The following is a 27,275-nucleotide window of genomic DNA, read 5'->3' as shown; positions in this document are numbered from 1 at the left end:
TATTTTTCTTACCCTGAAGTATTTCATAATATAAAAGCAGAAAATAAAAAATAAAAAATAAAAATAAGCTCTGTGTTTAGGAACATTGGGAAATGTTTTCTGTATTCTGATTTGCCTTCTTTACCAAGATAAATAAAGAAGCAGTTCAAGAACATATTACCTTTGTGGGAAGACTGTATTTTCCATCTGGAAGAGGAAAACTCTGAACTTCTCCACATGCAGCACAAAGAAAAGCCATCTTGGTGCAAAGAGGCTTTATATTACTGACACGAACCACTGTCCCTCTTAGAGCAATGTATTTTCCATAGTAATTTGCTCGGACATTCTTGAGCTGTGTCAAAGGCTCATAGTTGTACACCCTAAAGACAAAACAGAAACTTGATGTTTTTTATATTTTCACAAGTTTCTTTTAGGAGTAACTATGGAATTCTCAAACCAAATCATCCTTTTGATATATCAGAAATCTCACAAGAATTAAACCATTCTTGTTTTGTTTTGTTTTCTCGAGACAGAGTCTCGCTCTGTCACTAGGGTGGAGTGCAGTGGTGCGACCTCGGCTCACTGCAACCTCTGCCTCCCGGGTTCAAGCGATTCTCCTGCCTCAGTCTCCCGAGTAGCTGTGATTACAGGTGCGTGCCACCACACCCAGCTAATTTTTGTATTTTTAGTAGAGATGGGGTTTCACTATGTTGGCCAGGATGGTCTCGATCTCTTGACCTAGTGATCCGCCTGCCTCAGACTCCCAGTGCTGGGATTACAGGCGTGAGCCACCGTGCCCAGCCAAACCATGCTTAGAAAGACACAACACTAAATCTTCCTTTTTCTTCTTATCTCACAGGCTGTTCTCAAGGAAAAAAGAAAAAAAAAATTTAAGGAAAAAAATAATGCCAAAAGGAAAATCTAGATTTAAAAACCTTTGGGTTTCTAAGTTCTTTTTAAAGAACTGCTAGGAAATTGCCTTCTATAAATTCTGGAAAAGAAATACAAAACTCCGATGATTAACTTATAATGAATTCTAATGAATTTAAAATCTTAAGGATGAATTCAAGAAAAACAAAATAATTTCATTTATTCTCTTGTATCTAATAGAAACCTAATAATTGAACAAAATACACACCACTTTGTATATTACAGACTGAGTATATCCCTTATCCAAAATGTGTGGGACCAGAAGTATTTTGGATTTTTTGGACTTTCAAATATTGGCAATATTACTAGTTGAGTATCCCTAATTCAAAAATCTGAAATGCTCCAATGAACATTTCCTTTCAGTGTCATGTCAGGGCTCAAAGTTTTGAATTTTGGAGCATTTCAGATTTCAGATTTTCAGATTAGGGATACTCAACCCATACATGGATTATTAAACTTACACAGCAGGGTCTTGATAAGTTCACATCCAAAATCAATGTTTACAAAAATTTGCAGGTTAGAAAATCAACATTTTCTTCCTTATTTAGGAAGTATCTGTCATGATGTCTTTGAATAATTTTCAATGAGTTTACTTCAGTGTGATGATCAGTGAGATGGCAAGGAACTCATGTCCTTTTTACCGATTTCCTTGTTCTTATAAAATGAGGGTTCTCATTCTTAAACGGCCTTCAAGGTCCCATTCTAAGTAATAGTAATTTAATATGTCAAATTCCTCACCTTGCATGAATATGTGGCACATTTACCATTGTTTCTCCATCACTAGACAATCCTTCCTGGGCTTGTAACTCAGCTGCATGCCTTTCAAGGTCCTTAGTTAATACCTAAACAGGACAGATGTTTACTCTGAAGTTGGAAAACAAAATATGCTCTTTATACAGAACTCTATTTTTATAGAGAATATAAAGTTTATGGACAGAAACAGAACAAAAACAGAAAACTTTAACAGTCCTTTAAAAATCTAATATTTAATTATGACTACTTACTTTATAGTGGATCTTTTACTTTGGATTTTGCTGTCCCTGGACTGAAAAACTCCAGCATCCCAGTCTGCTACTTTCTGTCCCAACTAAACCTAACATTAAAAGCCCTTATAGTAGTCCTAAAAACCATCACCTCTTGATTCTAATTTAAAAAAAAAGAAAGCATTCCTGTTTCTCTTTATTCACTGATCAGTCAAGACAGAGAAAATAAAAATGACCTTTAAAATACCTAATACTCACTCCCTTGGCATTTAACATTAAATAATATAAACAGGCTGGGCACGGTGGCTCACACCTGTTATCCCAGCACTTTGGGAGGCCAAAGTGGGTGGATCACCTGAGGTCAGGAGTTTGAGACCAGCCCGACCAACATGGTGAAACCCCATCTCTACTAAAAATACAAAAATCAACTGAGCGTGGTGGTGCATGCCTATAATCCCAGCTACTTGGGAGGTTGAGGCAGGAGAATCGCTTAAACCCAGGAGGCAGAGGTTGCAGTGAGCCAAGATGACACCATTGCACTCCAGCCTGGGCAACAAGAACAAAACTCCATTTCCAAATAAATAAACAAATAAACAAACATTTAATACCACTTGTGCACCGCAGTTTGCTGACAACCTAAGAGGCAAAATAAGATGCATATATATAACTGTTAATTGTTATAAGGACCATAAAGATGTACAGACAAAATACCATGCAAGTTTTGAAAAGTTGTCACGAGAAAGGTTTTACAGAGAGACAACTGAGCTAGGCCCAAATAATCTATGTGAGGGGAAGGGGATTCTACGCTGAATGAATAGCACATGTAAGAGGTAGGAGAATGCCCCTCTGAATGCCCCAGCACTTTGTGTATGCCTGTCCTGAGATTTACTACACATTACCTTGAAGCATTTATCTGCTTGCTAGCCTCAAAAATGTTTTTGGCCGGGCACGGTGGCTCATGCCTGTAATCCTAACACTCTGGGAGGCCGAGGCGGGTGGATCACAAGGTCAAGAGATCGAGACCATCCCTGGTCAACATGGTTAAACCCCATCTCTACTAAAAATCCAAAACTTAGCTGGGCATGGTGATGCACACCTGTAGTCCCAGCTACTTGGGAGGCTGAGGCAAGAGAATCACTTGAACCCGGGAGGCAGAGGTTGCAGTGAGCCGAGATCGTGCCACTGCACTCCAGCCTGGCAACAGAGCGAGACTCCACCTCAAAAAAATAAATAATAAATAAATTTTAAAAATTTAAAAAATTTAAAATGTTTTCATATATGTTGTATTACCTGACCCTGAAAAAAACTCAGGCAGGCACAGTACAAATTGTTATTCACATTTGACATACAGGGACACTCAGTGGTTTGCCTCATGCCACAGAACCTAAATCTAAGGTTGCTCTTTTTGGCTCTAAGATCATAACTGATAACACCATGATTCCTTGTCTTATCTTCCCTATGAGACTGTATAACTTCTTGAAAGGAAGGTTTAATTTCTGCACAATCTTTAGCAAGATTAAGCAAATCCAAATGAGTTAGAAGTAAATATTTCATTACATAAGCTGTTGTATATAGAATGAATGGTATCTTTCAGAATGGTATTGCAACCTCTCAATTCTAGCCAACATCTTTTCGTAAAAGCTAAGTATCTCTTATAGAAGGTACAGTCACTGTAAAATCTTCCTTTAAACTTAGACAAGGTGTGCATGTGTGTGCAAACGTTAAAAAAGTTTAGACAAAAGTATGCATAAGACATATAGTTACCTGATGTATTGCCAAACCAATGCAAGCCAAAGTTTTCTCAGGTGCATCTCTTAGTTCATTTGCTGTATCTGGTATCAAGTTAGTTACTTCATCGTCTTTTATCAGTTCTTTAAAATCCACCAAAATACTTCCCTTTCTTTCTATTTCATCCTATAAAATAGAAAGTATGAAAACAATAATTGCTTTTCTGTAGTCAATTACCATTAACTGAGCATTCTGTTATACACTTTGAGAAAGCATACAATGTTTATATGTGATAATGGTAAGTACCCCATAAGTATAAGCTTTGTGCCAAGCATGGTTCTGATATTTCAAATATATTAATGTATTGATGCCTCTCAACAATCCTTTAAGGTAGGTATCTATACCTCTATCTCCAAATGAAAGAAAACCGAGGCACAGAGAAGTAATTGATTTAATCAAAGTCCGTACTGCCGACCAACGCAGTCTGACTCCAGTGCCTGTGACCATAATCACAAGTACCTCAAATACATTGATAAGATGGCATACGACTGGCAGCTTTGCTGTAGAGGAATCTTACCTTGTCATACAAATAAATATGCCTTGTGAAAAATTTTTCAAATGCTTGAATCTTCTCAATCAAAGGAGAGCTATCACTGTAAACTAATCCAACAAATATGGCATTAGCACTATAATCACACATGTACATGCGTATTTTTCATGAGACAAAAGCAGCACTATATACATGGCAGATGATTTTTTTCTAATTGCTTTGTATTTTGATTGCATTCATATAAAAACTGGTATAGAATGTAAACTTAAGATTCTAAAACAAATTTAGGTTTGCATAATGTGAAATGCAGACAGAAACTCTTCTCTCTCTAAAAGCCCCACTATCTGGGAAACTTTGTTTTGCATCTTTGACACCTAACAGGACATGTTAGTTCAAATAATTTAGACAATAAGCTTAAACCAAAAATTACAATAAAGTCAAAACCAGACACATAAACTAAGCTCTTATTCTGAAACAGAACTGAAGACAATCACAGTCTTTCCTGAGATCAGGAGACAGACCAACAACGCTTGACCGTGGTGGCCAAACTGAAAAGCATTTTTTTTTTTTACACTCTAAAGTTCTACATTTTCAAATATGTCTCTCACAGAAGAACAGTACAATAAAGTAGTTTGGAAGAACAGATGGTGAAGGCTAAGGCACCGCTTGAACTCCATCTTTAGGACTGTCCAAAAATCACTTATAGTGTTCTGAGCTACCTGCCAGGGGAACAATGTGAGTGCTGGTGACTAATACATCCTAAGGAACAAAAGATCATTCATGAAACAGATTCTACTGAAGGAAAAAAACGAACAGGTTTCCAATAAAGAAAACACTTGTAAAGTATTCTATTCATTCACAAAATGACTACTGAGTGCCTGGTACGGGAGGGTCCTGGACCTCAACAATATAGTGATTAAAAAAAAAGTATACACACACACACCCCTGATGAGTCCTAAGAAACAAATGGGTATTGTAAGAGCACAGAAAAGACAGTTCCCTGCACCTATACAGACTGATGTAGGTTAACTGGTATTCTTAATTATCAAAGGGAGATTCCTTACCTGTGTTTCTACACAAAGCTCTATTTGTTATTGTTCCTTGATTTCAAGCCCAGTTCTTTCTGCTCTGTGATGCTATAATTCAGATCTGTACCCTACATGTCTCAGATTCTCTTTTAATTCTGCCAGTTGAAGGCACTTTAGAGTGTAGAAGGTGGCAGGAAGAGAGAAAGGAATTTATTGTTTGCAATTTTTTTCAGCATCTCTGCAGCTGCATAACGATAGTGTTAGCCTCCAGTTCCAAGCACCACTGAGTCATGCCCCCTCAGTTACCAGTGGCAAGCAGCTTCATTTGCCTTGTGGTCTGAGTACAGCTCTGTAAGGTAGCCTTCAGAAGTCTAAGCATAGGTTTGTAGGGTGCCCCTCAAAAGTCAAAATAACAGCTATGCTGTGACCTCTCCAACCTTTGAATTCCCACATTCTGGTAACCTCAGAACTTCTTTTATTCTCTTAGCTATAAGGATGGTTGCTGCTTCCTCAAGTTACTACTTTCTGGGGGGTTACCTCAGTATTTCCTTTCTACTCTTTCAGTCTTCCATTTTTGTATCCAATTTCTTGTATTAAGTCCCCTTTTTGAAATATCCGTATGGTTTCTGACTGATACAAAGTCTAAAATGCTTTTGAAACATAAACATCATTTAATTGTTTGGGTGAACTAAGATTAAAGCAGGTATATGTTAGTAAGTGAATTATAGTAATACAAGATATAGCATCCAAAGACAAGTTAAGAAAATATGATTTATGGTGCTTTTTAGCACTTTTTTAACCCTACCTTCAGAGAAATAAAGCTTCCAGCCTTTATATGGTATGAGCTGATCCAATGTTGACTGCATTGACTGTGGGGTCTTTGTTGAAAGCAAAGACTGTGGGGTTTGTTCTGAAAAAAATAAAATACTAGGTTGGTAGAAACAGAGTCAACATTTTTCCAATGTGCTTCTCTTTCCAAATGAGACTCTCATTAATAGAATATCCAAATTAGAGGTTCGAGTAAGAATCTGGGACGTCTATGTTCAAATACTTACTAAGGAGTAGCATGAAATAAAAGACAAACCGAAGCATGAGATAAACCGCCTTGTATGATAGACACGAATTGCTTCCTTCATTAAGTGAAAAAAATTCATCAATCATTGACCTCACCTACCAGAAGTATGTTTTCCTGTGGTTTTACTCAGATCAGGTCTGTGTCCTCTTTCTCTCCATTTTCCTGAGAAGTTCCCGCCACCTTTTCCTCTTTTCCAGCTTTGAAATCTTCCTCGTCCAAATCCTCTGCCTCTATACTCTCTATTCATCTCTTCTAAAAGACAGATATTAAAAAGGTCTTCACCAAAACTATAAGGAAAAGTGCTCCTAAAAATGTATTAATGTAATAAAAAAGGAAAAATTAATGTATTCTAGGTTCAAGACTAGCAAACAGGCTTGCAAAGTTGTGCACCTGTGATACAAGACCCAAGTTAAGTTTCTAATCTCTATCGCTTTTTAAGGTATGCCATAATAGTTTAATAACTATTAAATATGGTTTAAGTATACTAGACGCTCATAGGTTAAAAATAAGGACAGGTACTGTACCTGTTTACAAGAAGTACCCATCACAGAAATGAAAATAGGACAGGTAATTAACTCTACGAAAACTTATTCGCAGTATTTGAGACTTATTATTATAGGGCAGGACAGGATGAACATAATTCTGGCCTGTGAGACACTAGGGATACATCATCATAGCTTCTTACAGTCAATCCTGCAGTGTCACATTCACTTTTTGTGCAATTTTTCTGTAAATCCAAAATCGTTCTTTTAAAATACAAATCTACTTAAAAATGATTCATACCCTAACTATACAATAAAGATATACCTGTACACTGCACTGCAATTCATTATAAAATAACCTATCCAAATCCTTACTTAAAAGGGGTTTAGTTAATAAAACAAGTTAGTAACGACGAAGTTCACGATTTAACGGCATGACAGAGCTCCGATAATTAACTAGGCATTACGCATTATAAAACTGATGCTCAAAGAAATTAAGCAAACAGATCAAGATCAAAGTTGTCTGTTGACAGTACAGAGATAAAACTCTTTCAGGCTCCCAAGCTGAGGCGCTCCTTCAACAACGCTGTGTGCCATACCCTTCTCAAACGAGACAATACGCTGAGAATTGTAACAAATTCAAAAGACGTAAGAGGTAGGACCGGAGAACGAGTAAAAAATAACAGTTGGGTAGTTGTGCTTCTTTACTACTTTATTTACGTCTCCTAAGGCTAAGTTCTTACTTGCTTGGGACAGAGGTCCCAAACTTCTCCTAGTTCACAACTGGGCCGGCTCCAGGATACGCGCAGATCTGTCCGGCCGGATTCTCCCTCCCCTCGTCCCGTAGAGAAGCACAACGGGACTAAGAGTCTCCGAGATCTAAGCTCCTCAGGCGGCTCCTGCCAAGTCCGCGGTTCTCTTCAGCCGCAGCTTTCCTGTGGTCCCCGCGCGGTGCTGAATCCCATCTTTCTCAACGGCTCGGGAAACTCAGTTTCCCCACCGCAGCTTCCAGAAAGTATCTGTAGCGTACAGCGCCGCAATCGTGCCTCAAGCGAAAATCAGGTGTTCCCCTAAATTCTTTTTTGGCGCCTCAATGATCCAACTTCCGCTCAAAGAAGCGGCAAGACGGGAGGGGAGGGGCGGAGTGCAGCCAATCAAGGAGTTTGGCCCGACGGAAGCCGAGAGGCTCCCGGAAGCGGTCTTGAGGTCTGGACCGGAAAGCGGAAGCGGCGTGTAACACGTGGGGGCGGTGCCGGTCGGCGGGCTCCTAGTGCGCCAGGCTGTGGGAAGTGAGGCTGGCGGTGGCTACAACCGAGGAGGAGGGGCGAGACGCCGTGGAGCACGGCGACCGGCTGAGCGTCATGGAGGGCTCAGGAGAGCAGCCGAGCCCACAGCCACAGCATCCCGGAGACCACCGCATCCGCGACGGCGACTTCGTGGTGCTGAAACGTGAAGATGTGTTTAAAGCAGTACAAGTCCAGCGGAGAAAGTAAGTCAGATCGCTGACTTTAGGGGTCTCCCACCCCCACCTTGTAGATACCCCCTCCCTCCAGGTCTCTCCACAGACCTCTCCCGCCAGGGTGCAGTTCTTGGCTCTCTCGGTCCCCATTCCCCGCCCTCGTCTCCTCGGATCTTTCTGTCACAGAAGGCTTTTCCACCAGGATCCCGTCCTCGAACCTCATAATCTCCCCTAACCTTCCTGTTTTCCCAGAGCCCCCTCCATGGTTTCATATCTGGCTGTCCACCTTCAGCATCCTTTTCAGTCTTTCCACAGGGTTCCTTCCCCAGAATTCCATTCTTGGCCCTAGGGTGCCAAGGCCTCCCTCTCCACACCCCTAATCACCTGTCCTGAAGTTCTTTCCCTAAGACCTTGGGATCTTCACTGTCTTTCCACAGACACTCCCTCCTTTCTTCACTCTGGGATCTCATCCTTGTCTCCCAGAGTCTCCTTCAGGTTCCGCCTTTTTTCCCACCATAGATCCTCCTTCCTCCTTAATCCTTCAGTCAGGGTCTATCCCACAAAAAAATGAAACCTCTCCTACCTAGTCTGGCTTTCCATCCTCTTCTCTACCCAAACAGGATACACAGAATAGATGAAAGAGACAATTCACCATAGAGTGTGGAATTGCTTTGAGTTTCCCTCGTTTTACTCACCAAAGGATTCAAAGCTGGGAAAATTGCTAAAAAGCAATTTGCTCAAGGCCTCAGAACTCGAAATTAGGTTTGGTTTGTGTACCCGCTGACTAGTATCACTGTTTTATAATAGTAGAGAAGTGGGATTTTGAAAACTTTCTGAAAGGGCTGGTGAGGTTGCTAAGTCCTAAGAGCTTATTAATGGTGAAAATTTATTGGGATATTTGGATTAATTTATCTGAGAAATATAACCACAGTTTTTTTTTTGTTTTTGAGACGGAGTCTCGCTCTGTCACCCAGGCTGGAGTGCAGTAGTGCAGTCTCAGCTCATTGCAGCCTCTGCCTCTTGGGTTCAAGCGATTCTCCTGCCTCAGCCTCCCTAGTGGCTGGGACTCGGGCACCATCATGCCCGGCTAATTTTTGTATTTTTAGTAGAGACAGAGTTTCACCATGTTAGCCATGCTGGTCTCGAACTTCTGACCTGAAGTGATCCGCTCACCCTCCCAAAGTGCTGGGATTATAGACAGGAGCCACAGCACCTGGCTAACCACAGTTTCTTCTTCTTTTTTCTTTTCTTTTTTTTTTTTTTTGGAGAAGGAATTTCGCTGTTGTCACCCAGGCTGGAGTGCAATGGTGTGATCTCGGTTCACTGCAACCTCTGCCTCCTGGGTTCAAGCGATTCTCCTGCTTCAGCCTCCCAGGTAGCTGGGATTACAGGCTCTCACCACCATGCCCGGCTAATTTTTTTTTTTTTTTTTTTTTGTATTTTTAGTAGAGATGGAGTTTCACCATGTTGGCCAGGCTGATCTCGAACTCCTGACCTCAGGTGATCCACCTGCCTCAGCCTCCCAAAGTCCTGGGATTACAGATGTGAGCCACAACGCCCGGCCACAGTTTCTTTTGAGCTAGGTTATTGGATTACTTTTGACAGAGATAAGTTGAATGCAATGTCAGGAGAACAGCTTTCTGCAGACTAAGAAGTATGAGATTTGGAATTTCTGATAAGTACTTACTTCAGATGAACTCATTTACTCCTGGTTTAAGCAAACCGTTAATTGGTATTTAAGGTGAAACAGGCATTATAAAATAGTGAAGAAACAAGTCTCCAGAGCACTAAGCTGGTGATAACCAAGCTTTTTGCACAGGCACTAATTTAGTAAAGAAAAAAAGTTTCTTTTATGAGGGGTGTGTGTTTTTTTTTTTTAATCCAGAAATGTAATTCCTGCACCAACCTTTAACTATTTTTAAATTCTTCTTCTTTTTTTTCTTTTTTAAACTAATTAATTAATTTTGTTTGTAGAGACAGAGTTTCACTATGTTATCTAGGCTAGTCTCCAGTTCCTGGGCTCAAGTAATTCCGGCCACCTCGGCTTCCCAGAGTGCTGGGATTACAGGCATGAACCAGTGTGTCTGACCTTCCCCTTTTGTGGTGCCAAAAGGGTTGGGGACCACTGCCCTAAACATTTATTTGGAAATACTTTTCATCAGGCCCTCTTCTTCACAGAAGTCATAGTGGCAGTTTCCATTTTATTTAGAAAATGACTCTCTAAGCTCAACTGCATCCCAGGTCAGACTCCCTCATCACCCTTGGGGCTACACTCATCTGGTTGGGCAAAAAACAGTCCAGGCTCTCAGAAAAGTAGACTCTGCAAATCCTACTCCTTCCCAGTGAAGACGTGGCCTCCTCATCCCTCTTACTGGGCCGCACATGACTGACCAGGGGCAGTGACCTGACCTGTCAAACCAGCCAGTTTTAAGTGACACTCATCATCCCCTCTGTATATCACATAGGCTTGCAGAGAGGTAAACCCACCTATCTCAGATCCAGTATTTTTGTTTGGTTTGTTTGTTTGTTTCTTTTTTGAGACGGGATCTCACTCGTTCACCCAGGCTAGAGTGTAGTGGTGTGATCTTGGCTCACTGCAACCGCTGCCTCTTGGGCTCAAGCAATCCTTCCACCTCAAGTAATCCTTCCACCTCAGCCTCCTCAGTAACTAATTTGTGTACTTTTTGTAGAGAAACTCCTGAACCCAAGTGACACTCCTGCCTCAGCCTCCTAAGTAGCTGGGATTACAAGTGTATGCCACGACACCCAGCTGATTTTTGCATTTTTTGTAGAGACGGAGTTTTTCCTGTCAGCCAGGCTGGTCTCAAACTCCTGGACTCCAGTGACCCACCCGCCTCGGCCTCCCACAGTTCTGGGATTACAAGTGTGACCCACCACTCCTGGCCAGATCCAGTGTTTCAGTAGCACCTGGGTGACTGAAGGATGAGGGTGGGGGTGCACATCTGGGCTGAGCTGAATTGCAACATCTGAGGAGATTTACGTTAGCAAATATTTTGAGTGTCTGTTACATTCTGTCGTATGTAAGTATCTAGGGACCCAGCAAATAACAAGAATTGGCCATATCTGAATCACTTATGATCTTACAGGATTTCCCTCAGATGGTTTGAGTAAGCTTTAATGAAGATGTGACGCAAAAGTGTGGCAGGATTTAGGGAACCAATAAAGGTGATACACCCAGAGACCAGCAATGGTGGTAAGCCTCTGACACGGAAGTGTGGGTGATGTGGCAGTATATTCTGTCATAGCTTCCTGGTGGCACAGAGAGAGGAAGAGAAGGAGTGGGATGGGGCACAAACAGAATTAACCACTACATGATTCCCAGAATTCAGTGTTCTGTGCACATGGGCCATGTCCTGAAGCTAGGTGGGCTTTCTAAGGTCCTTAGGTCTTTGCTGGAGTAGACTGTGTGGTATAGTGGAAAGAGTGAGGCTTGGGTTTAGACACAGATTTGGATTTGAATCCCAGCTCCAACAACACCTTGCAACTGTGAATCTTGGACAAGATACTTCTCCCTGGGCCTCGGATTGCTCTTCTGGAAAGAGCTATGTCCCAGAATTACCATGAGAATTAAATCAAAAAGTGTGAATCACACCTAGCACACACTGCCTAGCCCCTGATTGACACTCAGCAGATGTTAGTTTTCTTCTTTTGAGAAGAAAAGATTGTGTTCCTGTGGGATTTCCCTTTTAAATTGCAATAAGATAAAAAATCTGTGTCATAGGAAAACCTCAAGTTGCCTGGTCCTCAGTAGAGCATTGTCTGTGTTAGGCTCCATTTCCAAGTGTGTAGATTGTCAGTGTTAATTTGCAAGTATAATTTGCTTTTATTAGATAATTTTCAAATAAAATGGCCAATCAGACCAAGCCCAGGAAATTTGTTAAATCCTTGTTACTTCAATGATTGTTCAGTTTTGAGATTTTCTGGGGTAAGTTGCAAGAGTTGTCACAGTGTATGTCCAGGCCTGGCAATTTTGGGGATCCTGTCTACCATTCAGGCTATCTGCAGAGCCAGCGAGTTTGGACATTCTGGTAGACATGCAAACTGGGGTCAGCCCAGTGTACCAGAAGAGGAATGTCTTCTGTCTTTGCTTCCCCTTTCCAAAATTCAGTGTTCTTGTGGCTTATTCATTAATTGTATGTCTCTATCCCAACCAGGTTCTCCCTAGTTCCTTTGTTGCTTTATGTTCAGAGATAATGCTGCTGAGCCTCCATTGTGGAGACCACTTTTGAAATAAACTAGTGAACACATCTTTTCTGTACTGAATACAAAAGATATTCAGTTAATTGATTGCTTTTTTTCCCTAGAAAAGTAACTTTCGAAAAACAGTGGTTCTACCTGGATAACGTCATTGGCCATAGTTATGGAACCACATTTGAAGTGACCAGTGGAGGAAGTCTACAGCCCAAGAAGAAGAGGGAAGAGCCTACTGCAGGTGCACATTTTGGATACGTGAAATAGATGCTGTCCAACTGACTAGTCAGAAACATCTCAACCTCCACCTAATTCCCAAGTGCTAGACAATGCTACCCCAAAAGAAATCTTAACTCATAGTCTAAGAACTGCAGCTTAGTGGAGTGAAGCAAGTACTACCTTTGGCCCTGAGATAACCTGGATTCTGTCTCCAGGCCACCATTAAATGGTTCTCTGCTCTTGGGCCAGGCATTTAATCCTATGAGTCGTTGCTGCGTCATTGCAAGAACATATGTGGAGTTCTCTGACCTTGGACCAGGCATTTAATCCTATGAGTCATTTCTGTGTCATTGCAAGAACATATGTAAAGTTCTTTCAGTGCCCAGAAGTTATGTAACAGCTGTAAGGTGGTTAGTGTATGGTGTAGAGGTTAAGAGGTCTGGTTTTGGATCCAACTAAGTTCAATTTCTACCTTCATCACTTGACTTGTACCATTGGGCAACTTACTTGAGTTCTGTGAGTCTTACATCCTTATATATGTAAAATTATAAACATATTTAATGCCTAGGTTGTATTGAGTGCTCAATGATATGGCTCATAGGAAGTTCTCCATAGTGTCTTGCTTTTAGTAAGGGCCCATAATTTTAGCTATTACTATTATTATTTCTTAACAACCTCTTGTCCAAAAGCTGTTATTAATTAAAATTAAATATTTATTAAAATGAACATTGAGAATATCTTATTAATTAAAACACAAGTAATTATTTGAAGTTAAATAAATACTATTAAAGTTTTTTGAGTCAAACCAGTTATTTAGATACATTTAAATTAATATCCATATTTTTACTAAGCACCAAATATATGCCAGGTATAATTTGGCACTGCAGTTATAGCAGTTCATAAGATAGACTGTCGTATAAAATGTACTTACCAGTTGGAACACCAAAAATAATCAAGTAGACAAGCAAACAGCATGATTTCTTATGGTAAAGTGACACATGCTATGAAGATAATAAAGCAGGGGCGTGTGCTAATTTGGTAAAGCAAGAGAATGAGCTCAGCTTCAAGTGATAGAAAGGATCCAGCCACTCAGACATCTGTCATAGAACTTTCCAGGCAGAGGAAGCAGCAGGTGCCAAAAGCCTGCTGTGGGACCTTGCTGGGTGTGTTCAAGGAACAGAAAGAAAGCCATTGTGACTGAAGCTAAGGTGTCAAGAGATCAGGCCAGGAACAATAGGCAGGGGCCAGATCAGTGATGGCCTTGCAGGTCATCTTTGGAATGTATTCTCATTGCTATGGGAAGCCACTGTATGGTTTTAAACATGGGATAGATAAGTCAAATTGCATTTAAACAGAGAGCACTCTGGCATCCAGGTGGATAGTAGTGGGGCAAGGCTGGGAGTGGGAAGATGACTTAGAGGCTTGGAGTAGTTTTGGCAGGAAAGGATGGTGTGATGGGAGCAGTGCAGCCGGGAGGCCAGACTTCAGTGGCTGATGGACTGGATGTGGATATGAACTCAAAAAAGAAAGTGTCAAATAATTTCAGACCATAAATGTCAATAGAGCAATTTCTTTCCTTAGAGACTAAAGAAGCGGGCACTGATAATCGAAATATAGTTGATGATGGGAAATCTCAGAAACTTACTCAAGATGACATAAAAGCTTTGAAGGACAAGGGCATTAAAGGAGAGGTAATATTCAAAGGATTTTTAGTTTTGTTTTTGTCTGGTTGGCATTTAGGAAACTGGTTTTTAAAGCAGACTGTACCTAAGTTAAAAAAAAAAAAAGTTATAGCTTTGATAGAAATAGGTTGAAATGTACATGTAACTCAACATTTCAAAGATTTTATGTCTTACATACAGGAATATAAGTGAATGACATTACTAATATTAGTGGTAGAGAATGTAATAACAGTGCATATCAGGATTTAACTTTGTTCATTTTCGGTAATGTTTTCAGCCAGTGTCTTCAGAAATTAGTTTCCTTTACCTCTCTTCTCCCTTTATTGAATATCTCTGTTCTTTTACGTTGGTTTAAATGGAGTTATAAAGTACTTGTATTTTATTATAAATTCCAAATAGAGTATAGAAATACAAAGTTCATCTATTTGGACTTCTGTGGAAAAGGGATTGGAGAATCAGACCATTGGATCCATTCTTGGGTAAGAAGCCTTTGGAAGTTACTTGTTTTGTGAAAGTAAAGTTTCAGAAAATCTACTTGCTCCTTTTCTTATAGGAAATAGTTCAGCAGTTAATTGAAAATAGTACAACGTTCCGAGACAAGACAGAATTTGCTCAAGATAAATATATTAAAAAGAAGAAAAAAAAGTAAGTGGTTTTTATTTTTAAAGGCTGATAATATTAAACTTTTTTATGTGTTTATAAAACATATATTTTATTACAAATAAAATATTTTAAGTCATTTTTTCAAGTCAGTGTTCTGTTTTTTCTTCCCCCAGATATGAAGCCATCATTACTGTTGTGAAGCCATCCACCCGTATTCTTTCAATTATGTATTATGCAAGAGAACCTGGAAAAATTAAGTACGCTTTGTTTCCTTTCAAAAGTATAAGTGGGGGAACTATGTCTTTAAGAAAGTCATGATTTTAAGTAAAATGAAAAAACTTGCTCACCTGCATAAAGTATCCTCCTACCTCCTAAATTGTAAGTCCTTTTACTGTCGCCTCCAAAGCAATCAATAATCTTATCAACATAATTTTCATAAAGCAAACAAAACTTGAAAAATGATGATTCAAATAGTAGGCTTCACTTAGCTAAAAATGAATGAATTATTGTTTTTACTTTAGCCACATGAGATACGATACACTAGCCCAGATGTTGACGTTGGGAAATATCCGTGCTGGCAACAAAATGATTGTGATGGAAACGTGTGCAGGCTTGGTGCTGGGTGCAATGATGGAACGAATGGGAGGTGAGACTTAATATTTCCATTTTCAACAAAACTCCACCCTGATGTGAGTAAAGGCGGTCCAAAAACGTAAACTCATGGAAAGCCAGATTGAATTACTTCAGGGTTAACGAAGTGACTTGGGTGAACCTGCACAGCTCCTAGCCTGGGGACCTTCTTACGCAGTCTCCATCACCCAGCACCCCACCCATGGGTACCCCTGACCCATGGCGATTGTCCTTTCTAGCTTCACTGTCAGTGGGCGTGATGCTGGAGCCTGTGGCTTGCTAGGGCTTTCAGGACAGTGATTTTAGTAAACTGGGTAGATGGTGCTCATTTCATTGGGCCTAAATTGAAGGGAGTGAGTGGGAAAATTACTAAGCATGTATTCTCTCTGGAAGAATACAGCATAGTCTGATTTGTCTGTTTCTTTTCTGACCACATAGAAGATAAGAACCTGTAACTGCTCCATATGAGGATCGGAGTGAGGGGAAGCAGAGTCAATCACCAATCATGTAACAACCAAATTTGCAGACACAGGGTTTTACAGTAGTATCAAGTGGGGGATAAGCTTCTTTGAGACTTCCTGCTATCTGCTTTAGAATTATATTACCTCCACTGGTAATACTCATAGACTCCAAACAGACTCCCTGAGGAGCTGCACCATTCTTCAGCCTGTGAATAAAGTATTAATAGAAAGACCTTCAGTCTCATTACTGTGGAGGACTCACTGAGGGTTTGCATAGTCTAGCGTCACTCCATGGGCAGATATTTGTTTCTTTTATCTGTTCAGGTTTTGGCTCCATTATTCAGCTATACCCTGGAGGTGGACCTGTTCGGGCAGCAACAGCATGTTTTGGATTTCCCAAATCTTTTCTCAATGGTCTTTATGAATTCCCCCTCAACAAAGTGGACAGTCTTCTACATGGAACATTTTCTGCCGAGATGTTATCTTCAGAGCCAAAAGACAGTGCTTTGGTTGAAGGAAGTAATGGCACACTGGAGGAAAAACAGGCTTCTGAACAAGAGAATGAAGACAGCATGGCAGAGGCCCCAGAGAGCAACCACCCGGAAGACCAGGAAACAATGGAAACCATTTCTCAAGATCCAGAACATAAGGGGCCTAAAGAGAGAGGAAGCAAAAAAGATTATGTAAGGATGCCAAGAGTCCCCACCACCCCCGTAATCTCAGGCCCTCAGTTAACTTCACTTAAATCATGAGATTTGGTTTGGCTTTAGTGTATTAGCTCCCAAGATGATAACTATCAAAACAGAATGAATGTGTGTACATGTACACAAGCGTGTGATTTCAGTCTTTGGGGTGCAGCTTTAGGTTACAGAAGCATTGCATAGATAGCTTAATAATGGTTTTTATAGTATATAGGCCTTCTTGTGTTTTTTCAACTTCCTTATAAACAATCTCCTTCTATGGGTTTAGTCCAGGTTGATAAATATTGTTGAAATGTTTTGACAGACCAGAGCATTTCCATAAATTTGACTGACCCCAGTACATTGGTTTCTTCTTTTTCTTTTTGAAGATTCAGGAAAAACAGAGGAGACAAGAAGAGCAGAGGAAAAGACATTTAGAGGCTGCCGCTCTGCTGAGTGAAAGAAACGCGGATGGGTGCGTTGATGGAAGCAGCAGGAGACTCCTCCGCGCGTGTGGGCTCTGCTTCAGACAGATTGGCATTCCCTTCTTGTCTGCTTTGATTCTAGTGGGACCCGAGATGAGGATTTTGTCTTGGGGGTTTTTTAAAGAAAGGAGGCTGAGGCTGGCAGGGGTGGGGAATTGATGATGCTAGTTTCAGGATTTCAGAAGAAATTGAACCTTCTCCATCACAGTGCATCAAAACAGGCTTTGTGGTCCTACTGGGCGCAGGGGATGGGGCACTCAAATGCTGCGACACAGGCTATAACAAATGTCCACAAAGCAGCATATGCAGTGTTGGATTTGTTTCCAGGTGATTTTTTTTAAAAAAATCAAGAAAGTCATTAAATGCCACTTAGAGTTGCCAAGCACCGCAAGAGCTTCTAACCCAGTTTGTGTTTCCTAGAAAGAAATAGCTCATGATTGTATTCTGTTTTAGATTTTTAGAATGTTATATTTAAATCTCTTCTTTGTGTGAGTCATGCAAATTAAATACATGATCATTTTAAATGCATTTTAAAACCCATGCTCCACTTTGGGAGAGAAATAATTTGTCTGACATTTTCCTTACAGTTTAATTGTAGCTAGTCGTTTCCACCCCACTCCCCTGCTGCTGTCTTTGCTGGACTTTGTGGCCCCTTCAAGGCCATTCGTGGTCTACTGTCAGTACAAAGAGGTAATACTGGAATGGAATGGGCAGGAATTCTTACGTCTGAATGTTGATTCCTAAACTGCATCCCAGGAAGTAGCTCTTAACGGAACTCTGTTTTTGCCTGCAGCCTCTGTTGGAATGCTACACAAAGCTGCGGGAGAGGGGAGGGGTCATCAACCTCAGGCTGTCTGAGACCTGGCTCAGAAATTACCAGGTACGTGTTCTTACAGCCAGTCAAGAGCTGCCCTCCCAAGACTTGACTGTCCTTGCAGTAGTACTAGAAGTCATTAAATAGAGTTACCTCAGCCAGGCACAGTGGCTGATGCCTGTAATCCCAGCACTTTGGGAGGCCAAGGCAGGCAGATTGCTTGAGTCCAGGAGTTCAATACCAGCCTGGGCAACATGGTGAAACCCTATCTCTATGAAAAATATATATAAATTGTCTGGGCATGACCCTGTATCTACAAAAAATACAAAAATTAGTCGAGCATGGTGGCAGGTGCCTGTAGTCCCAGCTGCTCAGGAGCTGAGGTGGAAAGATTGCTTGAACCGGGGAGGTCGAGGCTGCAGTGAGCCGAGATCCCACCACTGCACTCCAGCCTGGGTGACAGAGTAAGACCCTGTCTCAAAAACAAAATAAAAATAGAGATATTTCTGCTTCTATCTACAGAGATGAAGATGTCTCGTGGCTGTTACTCAGAGAATGTGCCCCTTACTTTTTCTGACCCTTTTTTTCTCTTGTTATGTCAGAATATATTACTCTGTAACTCTGCCCTGAAGGCATTTAAAATGCAAACCGCTATGGTTCTTATTTCCCCAAGGCCTCGATATCACTGTGGATGATGTAATTGACAATAGCAAAATTCCCAGGTGGATGAGAAACTGTCCCTTTCCTCTCTGCCAGGATGTTTTTGTGGCAAGTTTTCAGGATTTACTGGTGGCCTTGGTGTCAGTTCAGGTCTTCTGGAAGACATATGCTAAGATGGAAGTCGAAGTGTAAGAGATGTATTGAGGGAAATGCCTTAGAGACATAAGGGGAGAGGGAGCAAGATCGGTGGTGCAGGTTGATGCCTGGGCAAGGAGCTGGTAGAGAAAGGAGGATGGGAGGAAGAGCCTGCAGTGCTGCTCTGAGAAAGTTTCCATGAGGCTGATGGCGAGCTCAGGTGCAAAGGTCGCCATTCAAGGAGCCCTGTGTTAAGCAGAAAGGCTCCAGCCCTGGTACTCATGCTCAGTTACTGACTGGGAGCAACCCATGGCCTCCCTCAGCATGAATGCTGTAGTGGATCCCAAAGGAGCGGCAGCTGGAGGCGTTCTACTGCCTGAATGCCTCGCAGCCAGTTCCCTCATGAAGGGAGATCTGAGGGGAGCACCTCCATGCTGCCATAGGCCCCGTCTCATTGCTTGGTGTCTTATCCTAATGTAGTGGGGATACTATTGAGCCTTAGGTAACCCTACCCTTTGTAGAGGTTGTCTTACTTAGCTAAGGTTACAGGAGAAAGAGGCGAGAAGTTGCCTTGGCAAAGTTAACAGGGTAACGGGGGAGGGAGGTTTGGAGTGTAGTACATTCAGTAGCAACGTCTCCATAGACCCAGGCTCCATTATTGGCCATGAAGCTTCCTGAAGCCAAGAGAAAGAAAGCTCTATGCACAGTTCTAGAGTACTGCCCAGACCATTACCCATTCTCCACCAGAAACATGCTTCAGTTTCTAGAGAAACCTGGGCTGAACTGAAAACTGCTTCAGTTTTGTTTTTTTTTTTTTGTTTTTTTTTTTTTTTTTGAGACGGAGTCTCGCTCTGCTGCCCAGGCTGGAGTGCAGTGGCCGGATCTCAGCTCACTGCAAGCTCCGCCTCCCGGGTTCACGCCATTCTCCTGCCTCAGCCTCCCGAGTAGCTAGCTGGGACTACAGGCGCCCGCCACCTCGCCCGGCTAGTTTTTTGTATTTTTAAAGTAGAAACGGGGTTTCACGTTGTCAGCCAGGATGGTCTCGATCTCCTGACCTCGTGATCCGCCCGTCTCGGCCTCCCAAAGTGCTGGGATTACAGGCTTGATGTTTTTTTTTTTTTTGAAACAGAGTCTCACTGTGTTGCCCAGGCTGGAGTACAGTGGCACTATCTTGGCTCACTGCAACCTCTGCCTTCCGGGTTCAAGCGATTCTCCTGCCTCAGCCTCCTGAGTAGCTGGCATTACAGGCGTGTGCCACCACGCCTGGCTAATTTTTGTATTTTTAGAAGAGACAGGGTTTCATCATGTTGACCAGGCTGATCTCAAACTCCTGACCTTGTGATCCGCCTGCCTCGGCCTCCCAAAGTGCTGGGATTACAGGCGTGAGCCACCATGCCTGGCCAGTTTTATTTTTCAAAAGCAAATCCATTAAACCAATTTCTGCACTTTTCTCTGCATTGTAATGTGAAGAAACGAGTTCCTTAGAAGTTGGTCCATTTAAAACCTGGTGCCGTGGCTCATGTCTGTAATCCCAGCACTTTGGAAAGCCAAGGAGGGAGGTTCACTTGAGGCCAGGAGTTTGAGGTTACAGTGAGCCAAAATCTCACTACTGCACTCCAGCCTGAGGAACAGAGTGAGACCCTGCCTCTTAAAAAAAAAAAAGAAAAAAAAAAAGAAAGAAAGTAACTGGTCCATTTAAATTATCAAGAGAACCTGTGTTGTTTAAATTCTGGTTTTTGGTATATTGTGTTGTTCAGATGGACTTTATTGTCTTGGGAAAGCTTGGATGTCTTTTCTGTCTTGATTAGGTTTTGCCAGATCGAAGTCATCCTAAACTGCTGATGAGTGGAGGTGGGGGTTACCTTCTCTCCGGCTTCACCGTTGCCATGGACAACCTTAAAGCAGACACCAGACTCAAATCTAATGCAAGCACTTTAGAATCACAGGAGACTGAGGAGCCTGCAGCTAAAAAACGGAAATGCCCGGAGTCTGACTCTTAACCGTTTGAGAATTGCTCTGAATTTTGTTCTCAGGCATTATACAGTTAGTAATTAAACTTTAAATGCCATTACTACTTGTTTTTTCATATCCCAAGAATAAGAACATGTCTATATACCCGTTTCTGGGAAGGAGGAGTAAGCCTTTTGTCTGTTTCTGACACAGATGCGCTTGGTCTGTCGAAACTGCGACTGTGGTGTATGTAGTATGACCAACTGCATTTAACAAAACTCCTCTAAGTACTTCTAAATATTCTGTGCAAATATCTTGAGAACTTCAACATACTAAAAATGTGTTTCTACAAGACTTTATATTTTAAGCTAAGTGGAATAATACAACATAACTAAAACATGGCGGGTACCGAAAGGAGGGTAATTCATGGAAGAAATTTCCTCTGTTCATTCCGTTCTCTTCAACCTAAGCAATATGGATGTGTGAGTGTGTGATTTATTATGGTACCAAAAATGTCCACCCTCTTTCCTGCAGTGGAATAAGCTTTTTTGAAATGCTAAGGTTTTATTTTAATAGTTGACAACCTGGGAAAGTTCTGAGTATTTATTTTACTGCTCTTTTTTGTGCATAGAAAGGTTTAGTAGGGTACTTTTTTGCATTAGTTTGCCAATACTCCTATTCTTTGTTCTAAATAAAGTGACTAGAATTTTTGTGTACTATTCAATTAAAGGAAACAAATGTCTTTTCCCCCTCTGTGGTTTTATGGATACACATTTGCACACACACACATATATGTATATAGATGTTGGTATATATACCCACATATATTTGTATATACATAGATATATACATACACATACATGTGGAGACATAGATTGTACCACCTGTATGAATGTATATGTACACGTGGAGACAGAGCATGCAATCTATTTGAACTATATCAGAGTTATGTGCAGAACGTAGACCAGTTCTCATCGTATTAGTGTCATTCCTTGTCAAATGTCCCTAAAGTGCCTTTCTTGATGATTATTAATGCTGAAGAACTCTGGCATGATTAGATGGTTACCCTTTCTATGCTGTGAAAAACTCGAATCATTTGATCATATGCTGTAGGAAAGAAAGTGTTTAGAACCAGCCAAGGCTCTTGTTCATTTGAGAGATTGAGTCTTGCTCACTGGAACATGGTCATCGTTTGTGTTGCTCCTGTCATCATAGAATAGGTGTATATCATACAGCAAGCAACATCTCAGAAAAAAAGAATTTTTTTTCCAAATAGCATGTGCTATTTTGATAATGGCCAATGTGATTACCAAGTACAATTTTGAGTCCTTTATCCTAATTGCTAGTAAATAAAAATGTTGGCCGGGCACAGTAGCTAATACCTGTAATCCTAACACTTTGGGAGGCCCAGGCAGGCGGATCACCCAGGGTCAGGAGTTCAAGACCAGCCAGACAAACATGTTGAAACCCCATCTCTACTAAAAATTCAAAAATTAGCCATGCATGGTGGCTAATGCCTGTCATCCCAGCTACTCGGGAGGCTGAGGCAGGAGAACTGCTTGAACCCAGGAGACGGAGGTTGCAGTGAGCCGAGATCACGCCATTGCACTCCAGCCTGGGCAACAAGAGCAAAACTCTGTCTCAAAAAATAAATAAAAATGTTTCCTACTGTGATTTGTCTGACTAACAGTGATGCAGTCAGTGATGCCATGTTGGCTTTCGGCTGATTGTGACATATGGTCTGTCTATTGTGGAGGACATGCCTGGATTGGCACCTCACAGAACATGTTGCAAGCTGTTGTCACACACATATAGTCAAGTTTGGACAAGGAGAACAGAAAACCATGTGCATAGATTAGAATCAGTAGTGGCCAGTCTCCTGGTTACTGGTTTGCAAGTTGCATTCCACTCCCTAAATCTTTTCTCTGAGTTCCCTGAGTAAGGGGTCTGGGGTCTGAGCTACCAAGGCCCTGCATTCTCATGTTACCTTGTGAACTGATTTTACCAATGCCAACAGCATAAGTTAATCTGTATTTTTTTTTTCATTCTTATAGTTTACTTCATCTGAGTACAGATGATTTAATTCTGTGGTTTGCAAACTTAGCATTGGAAAACTTAGAGTCCCCTGGAGGGCTTTGTTAAGCAGAGACCATTGAACCCTCCAGCCCACAGAATAAGATTTCAGTACTTGTGGAGTGGGCAGAGTATTTGCATTTCAAGTAGTTTCCAGGTGATGTTGGTGCTGTCAGTCCAGGAACGGCCCATTGGGAACCACTACTGTGTGCACGCACATCATGGGTACAGCTAAATACAGGATGTTTTTTTCTTGTGTTTAAAATGGACATTCACCTTTAGAGCAGATGAATGGATCATTTTATGATTTTTGGACATCCAGCCACCAGCAGCGTTATGTAGAATAGCCCTTGAATGGCAATCAAAAAGTCAAAGACAAAAGTCATTTTGTAACATCCATCCTGTTCCTCCATTGGACTAGGGTACTTGGCAATATAGCATGGCACCCATCACAGGGCTGTGTTTAGCTTAAAGGTACACTAAAATTGTATGAAGCAAATACCGAGCAATCATTCATGCACTGGTTGTATATTGAAAAGCCCAAACTACAGGCTTTTCTCAATACATAGTGAAGCTTCGAAAAAGTAATGGAGTGTTTGCATGTTGTTTTAAAGTGTTGATTGTAAATATTGGAAGAACTATACTAAATACTAAAACGCATGTCCTAAAAATCCATGATCAAGATTCGCTTTATCTGGGTTTTGTAATGCATTTAGATGCAGTGCTGGAAAGGAACAGAGTATATCTAATAACTTTACTTGAAATATAACGTTGCCTCTAGGCTAGTATTAATTTTTGTAAAAAGGATTATAGATTTTCTTTGAACTTAGCTATGTCGCACAGGTCAGATGGCGAGAGAGGTAAGTCCCTGAACAGATACTTAAAAAGCAACTAGGAACCTTTTAACTACCTTATTAACATTTACTAGGCACCCACAGCTATTTGAGTTTTTATGAGGAAGGGCAAAATCTTTGAAGCATCGGAAATGAACATCATACTCTACCCACTCCTTTTGGGAGGCCTGTTCCCCCCCCCCCCCATTTTTCTTAGTCTATTTTCTTCATGTTTATCAGAGTACATGGACCCAGAACATTCACTCTATTATGAATAGTTCAGCATCTTACAAGTCACCCTCCAAGCAGGACAGATTAAGGCAGACTGGTGTGGACATAATCGCATCTATGGCTATAAGGAATACACAACAGAAAATCAGATTCCAACCAAGCAAAAGGCTGCTCAGGTTTTTTTGTTTTTGTTTTTTTTCAGAGTCTCACTCTGTCACCAAGGCTGGAGTGCGGTACGCGATTTCAGCTCACTGCAACCTCCGCCTCCCAGGTTCAAGCTACTCTCCTGCCTCAGCCTCCCGAGCAGCTGGGACCATAGGTGCACACCACACCTGGCTAATTTTTTGGGTTTTTTTTTTTTTTTTTTTTTTTTTGAGACGGAGTCTCACTCTGTCACCCAGGCTGGAGTGCAGTGGCCGGATCTCAGCTCACTGCAAGCTCTGCCTCCCGGGTTTAGGCCATCCTCCTGCCTCAGCCTCCCGAGTAGCTGGGACTACAGGCACCAGCCACCTCGCCTGGCTAGTTTTTTGTATTTTTTAGTAGAGACGGGGTTTCACCGTGTTAGCCAGGATGATCTCAATCTCCTGACCTCATGATCCGCCTGCTTTGGCTTCCCAAAGTGCTGGGATTACAGGTGTGAGCCACTGTGCCTGGCCTGCTTGGTTAACTTTATTCTTCCAACTTTACCAGCTGCACTCTCAGTCATTTAAAGGATATAGGAATGGAGGCCAAAATAGACCATTTGAGGGTCAGGGATACCATGTTTTCTATTGGGGCAATTTCATGGGGCACTGTGCCTTGTGAATGACAGTGAGTGGAAGACAAAGGATTCTCCGTATTATTCCAGGATGGGAGTCCATTCGACTGGAACACTGTGCACTTTGAAAGACCTGAAACTATTCCCTAATGCTGAGACTCAGCCGACAGCCCAAGGGAGCGCTGTTCATCTGCCATCCAGGCTTGGTGTTAGGACAGGAGAAAGCAGGCCTGTGGGCTGGAGGCAGTCACAGGTCTGTCAATGCAGACAAAGTGATGATCTCTCGAGTCTTCACTGAGCCACATATGGGGACCACACATCACAGTCTTCACTCCTGCAAGGTCCACAGTCCTGTCCTTCTGGAGTACCTGCTTCTCCCTCCTGTTCTAAAAGCCTCTGACGTGTTTCCATCACAATCTCCTCCATTATTTCTGGCTTTAAGATGTCTTTGATCTGACGTGGAAGGGATGCTTCATAGCAGTACAGTTTGCTGGTATCATACAGCATCGTCCTCTGAGTTACCAGCGAGATGATGCAGTTCCGAAGCCAGGATATCACCTCTCCATCAGCAAGAGAGACGGGCTCCAGGTTTGCAGTGAAGCCCCCTTCTTCCTCTTCTTTGTGCTCAGGTGTTGGGTAAATCTAGATGAAGCCATTGTTACCAAGAATCACTGAGGCACCACATGGCAAATCATGAAAGTGGATCTTCTGCCGTTTCACCAGGGAGGGGGACACCTGGACCAAAACCCCCTGACCTAGTTTTCCATATTTCAGGCTCCTCGTGTGCAGAGAGACAGCTCCGTCAGAGAACACTGCCTGGACCTCAGCACCGATAAGGTCCCCTTCCTGTAAGAAACCTGACATTGCAAGCTCATCTTCTGTAGATCTTCTCTTCAGCTGTCCTCCAGGAAGGTTCATGGGTGAGAACAGCAGGACCGAATCCAGCCCGGAGTTGGTCTCCACCTTCCACCTCTTCTGTTGAACCTCTGTGATTCTTCCCACTACAATGTCTCCTGCTTCACCAATGTATCTGGGTTTCAAAGCTTTCACACAGATCAACTTATCGCCACAGAGCCGGCAACAGATACAATGAGCTTCTCTTCTTCCATATGCATTCCATGGCCCTGCATGAATCCCGTGTCCATAGTGATTGTGTCCCCTGGCACCACTAGATGTTTCTTAGTGTCTTGACCCAGTCTCTCGCTAAGAGGCTTGCAAGCCACCGGAAGCCTCATCTCCATCGCCATCTTGGCGCCAATCTTGGGAGGCCTTTTTACAGGTCTATTAATAACCTGGGTTTTTTGGCCGGGCGCGGTGGCTCATGCCTGTAATCCCAGCACTTTGGGAGGCCGAGACGGGTGGATCACGAGGTCAGGAGATCGAGACCATCCTGGCTAACACGGTGAAACCCCGTCTCTACTAAAAAATACAAAAACCTAGCCGGGTGAGGTGGCGGGCACCTGAAGTCCCAGCTACTCAGGAGGCTGAGGCAGGAGAATGGCGTGAACCCGGGAGGCAGAGCTTGCAGTGAGCTGAGATCCGGCCACTGCGCTCCAGCCTGGGTGACAGAGCGAGACTCTGTCTCAAAAAATAAATAAATAAATAAATAACCTGGGTTTTTTGTATTTTGTTTTTACTTTTAGCTGAGATGTCATTAAAACAAGACTGGAAAGATTTTGATATTTCATTTTTGCTTTGACAGGTAACAAGGTGCTATGGATACTTTGTTTTGAAAGAGAGGTAGGTCAATCTGTTGAATGTTTGGTCTACATAGTGTTATAATTCTAAGCCAACAAACTTCAAAAAGTGGAGAAATTAATCCAGAGGAAATGACAGCAGGCGTTCTTTTGCCTTTTGGGAATACTTTTCCTCAATCAAATGCTCAAGTGGGTAAAGTGACCTCTTTAGTTCTTTCCTGTCACCTGTGAGTGACACAAAATAGGGGCTATAAATTAGATTAAATTAAATAATTAAATTTTATAAACCAGACTTGGTGGCTCACGCCTGTATTCCCAGCCCTTTGGGAGGCCAAGGGGGGTGGATCACTTGAGGTCAGGAGTTTGAGACCAGCCTGGCCAACATGGTGAAACCCCATCTCTAATAAAAATACAAAAATTAGCCAGGCCTGGTGGCGGGCACCTGTAATCCCAGCTACTTGGGAGGCTGAGGCAGGAGAATAGCTTGAACCTAGGAGGTGGAGGTTGCAGTGAGCCGAGATCACGCCACTGCATTCCAGCCTGGGCATCAGAGTGAGACTTTGTCATTCATAAATAAATAAATAAAAGTCATATGGTGACAGATTCAAGAAAGGAGATAAAAATAAGAGAGAATATGATTAATTTAAATCAGGACGCAGCAAATCTGGCCCACTACAAATTTTTTTGTATAGCCTGTAACAAAAGATTTTTACATTTTTAAGTGGTTGAAGCAGAAAAGTAAAAAAATAAAATAAATTTGTGACTTGGGAAAATTACATGAAATTCAAACTGAAATTTTATTGGAACGCAACCACTCTTAATTTGTTTATATATTGTTGATGGCTGCTTTCATACTGTGGCAAAGTTGAATAATTGTGATAGAGCCCATATGGTCTCAAAGCCTAAAATATACGCTCTCTGGTCCTTTGTGAAAAACTT

At 41.9% G+C, this 27,275-nt stretch overlaps 2 protein-coding genes and 1 pseudogene across 2 annotated transcripts in view; 1 reads left to right on the top strand and 2 right to left on the bottom strand.

The window, feature by feature from the left end:
* MCM8 (minichromosome maintenance 8 homologous recombination repair factor) overlaps positions 1 to 7,898 on the bottom strand; it is a 43,528-nt gene extending 35,630 nt beyond the window's left edge. Inside the window, exons 1-7 of the mRNA XM_050745270.1 lie at positions 7,499 to 7,898; positions 6,373 to 6,525; positions 6,004 to 6,108; positions 4,198 to 4,280; positions 3,657 to 3,806; positions 1,648 to 1,751; positions 161 to 359 (exon numbers count right to left, since the gene is read on the bottom strand). Of these exons, the coding sequence (XP_050601227.1) occupies positions 161 to 359; positions 1,648 to 1,751; positions 3,657 to 3,806; positions 4,198 to 4,280; positions 6,004 to 6,108; positions 6,373 to 6,520 (789 nt within the window). The 5' untranslated portion in view covers positions 6,521 to 6,525; positions 7,499 to 7,898. The remainder of the gene's footprint in view (positions 1 to 160; positions 360 to 1,647; positions 1,752 to 3,656; positions 3,807 to 4,197; positions 4,281 to 6,003; positions 6,109 to 6,372; positions 6,526 to 7,498) is intronic.
* Positions 1 to 21,487, top strand: part of TRMT6 (tRNA methyltransferase 6 non-catalytic subunit) — a 267,426-nt gene extending 245,939 nt beyond the window's left edge. The window contains exons 2-12 of the mRNA XM_050745273.1: positions 7,989 to 8,244; positions 12,540 to 12,667; positions 14,227 to 14,336; positions 14,881 to 14,972; positions 15,104 to 15,187; positions 15,452 to 15,576; positions 16,346 to 16,704; positions 17,091 to 17,176; positions 17,774 to 17,876; positions 17,980 to 18,066; positions 20,604 to 21,487. Of these exons, the coding sequence (XP_050601230.1) occupies positions 8,117 to 8,244; positions 12,540 to 12,667; positions 14,227 to 14,336; positions 14,881 to 14,972; positions 15,104 to 15,187; positions 15,452 to 15,576; positions 16,346 to 16,704; positions 17,091 to 17,176; positions 17,774 to 17,876; positions 17,980 to 18,066; positions 20,604 to 20,795 (1,494 nt within the window). The 5' untranslated portion in view covers positions 7,989 to 8,116 and the 3' untranslated portion in view covers positions 20,796 to 21,487. The remainder of the gene's footprint in view (positions 1 to 7,988; positions 8,245 to 12,539; positions 12,668 to 14,226; positions 14,337 to 14,880; positions 14,973 to 15,103; positions 15,188 to 15,451; positions 15,577 to 16,345; positions 16,705 to 17,090; positions 17,177 to 17,773; positions 17,877 to 17,979; positions 18,067 to 20,603) is intronic.
* Positions 21,488 to 25,213: 3,726 nt separating this feature from the next.
* On the bottom strand, positions 25,214 to 25,886 carry LOC126929143 (exosome complex component RRP4-like; annotated as a pseudogene).
* Positions 25,887 to 27,275: the final 1,389 nt, after the last annotated feature.

The sequence above is a fragment of the Macaca thibetana genome, chromosome 10 (genome assembly GCF_024542745.1).
Source record: "Macaca thibetana thibetana isolate TM-01 chromosome 10, ASM2454274v1, whole genome shotgun sequence".
Classification (NCBI taxonomy): domain Eukaryota; kingdom Metazoa; phylum Chordata; class Mammalia; order Primates; family Cercopithecidae; genus Macaca; species Macaca thibetana.
The sequence above is the reverse complement of the archived record's forward strand: the minus strand, read 5'-3'. Positions and strand labels throughout refer to the sequence as shown.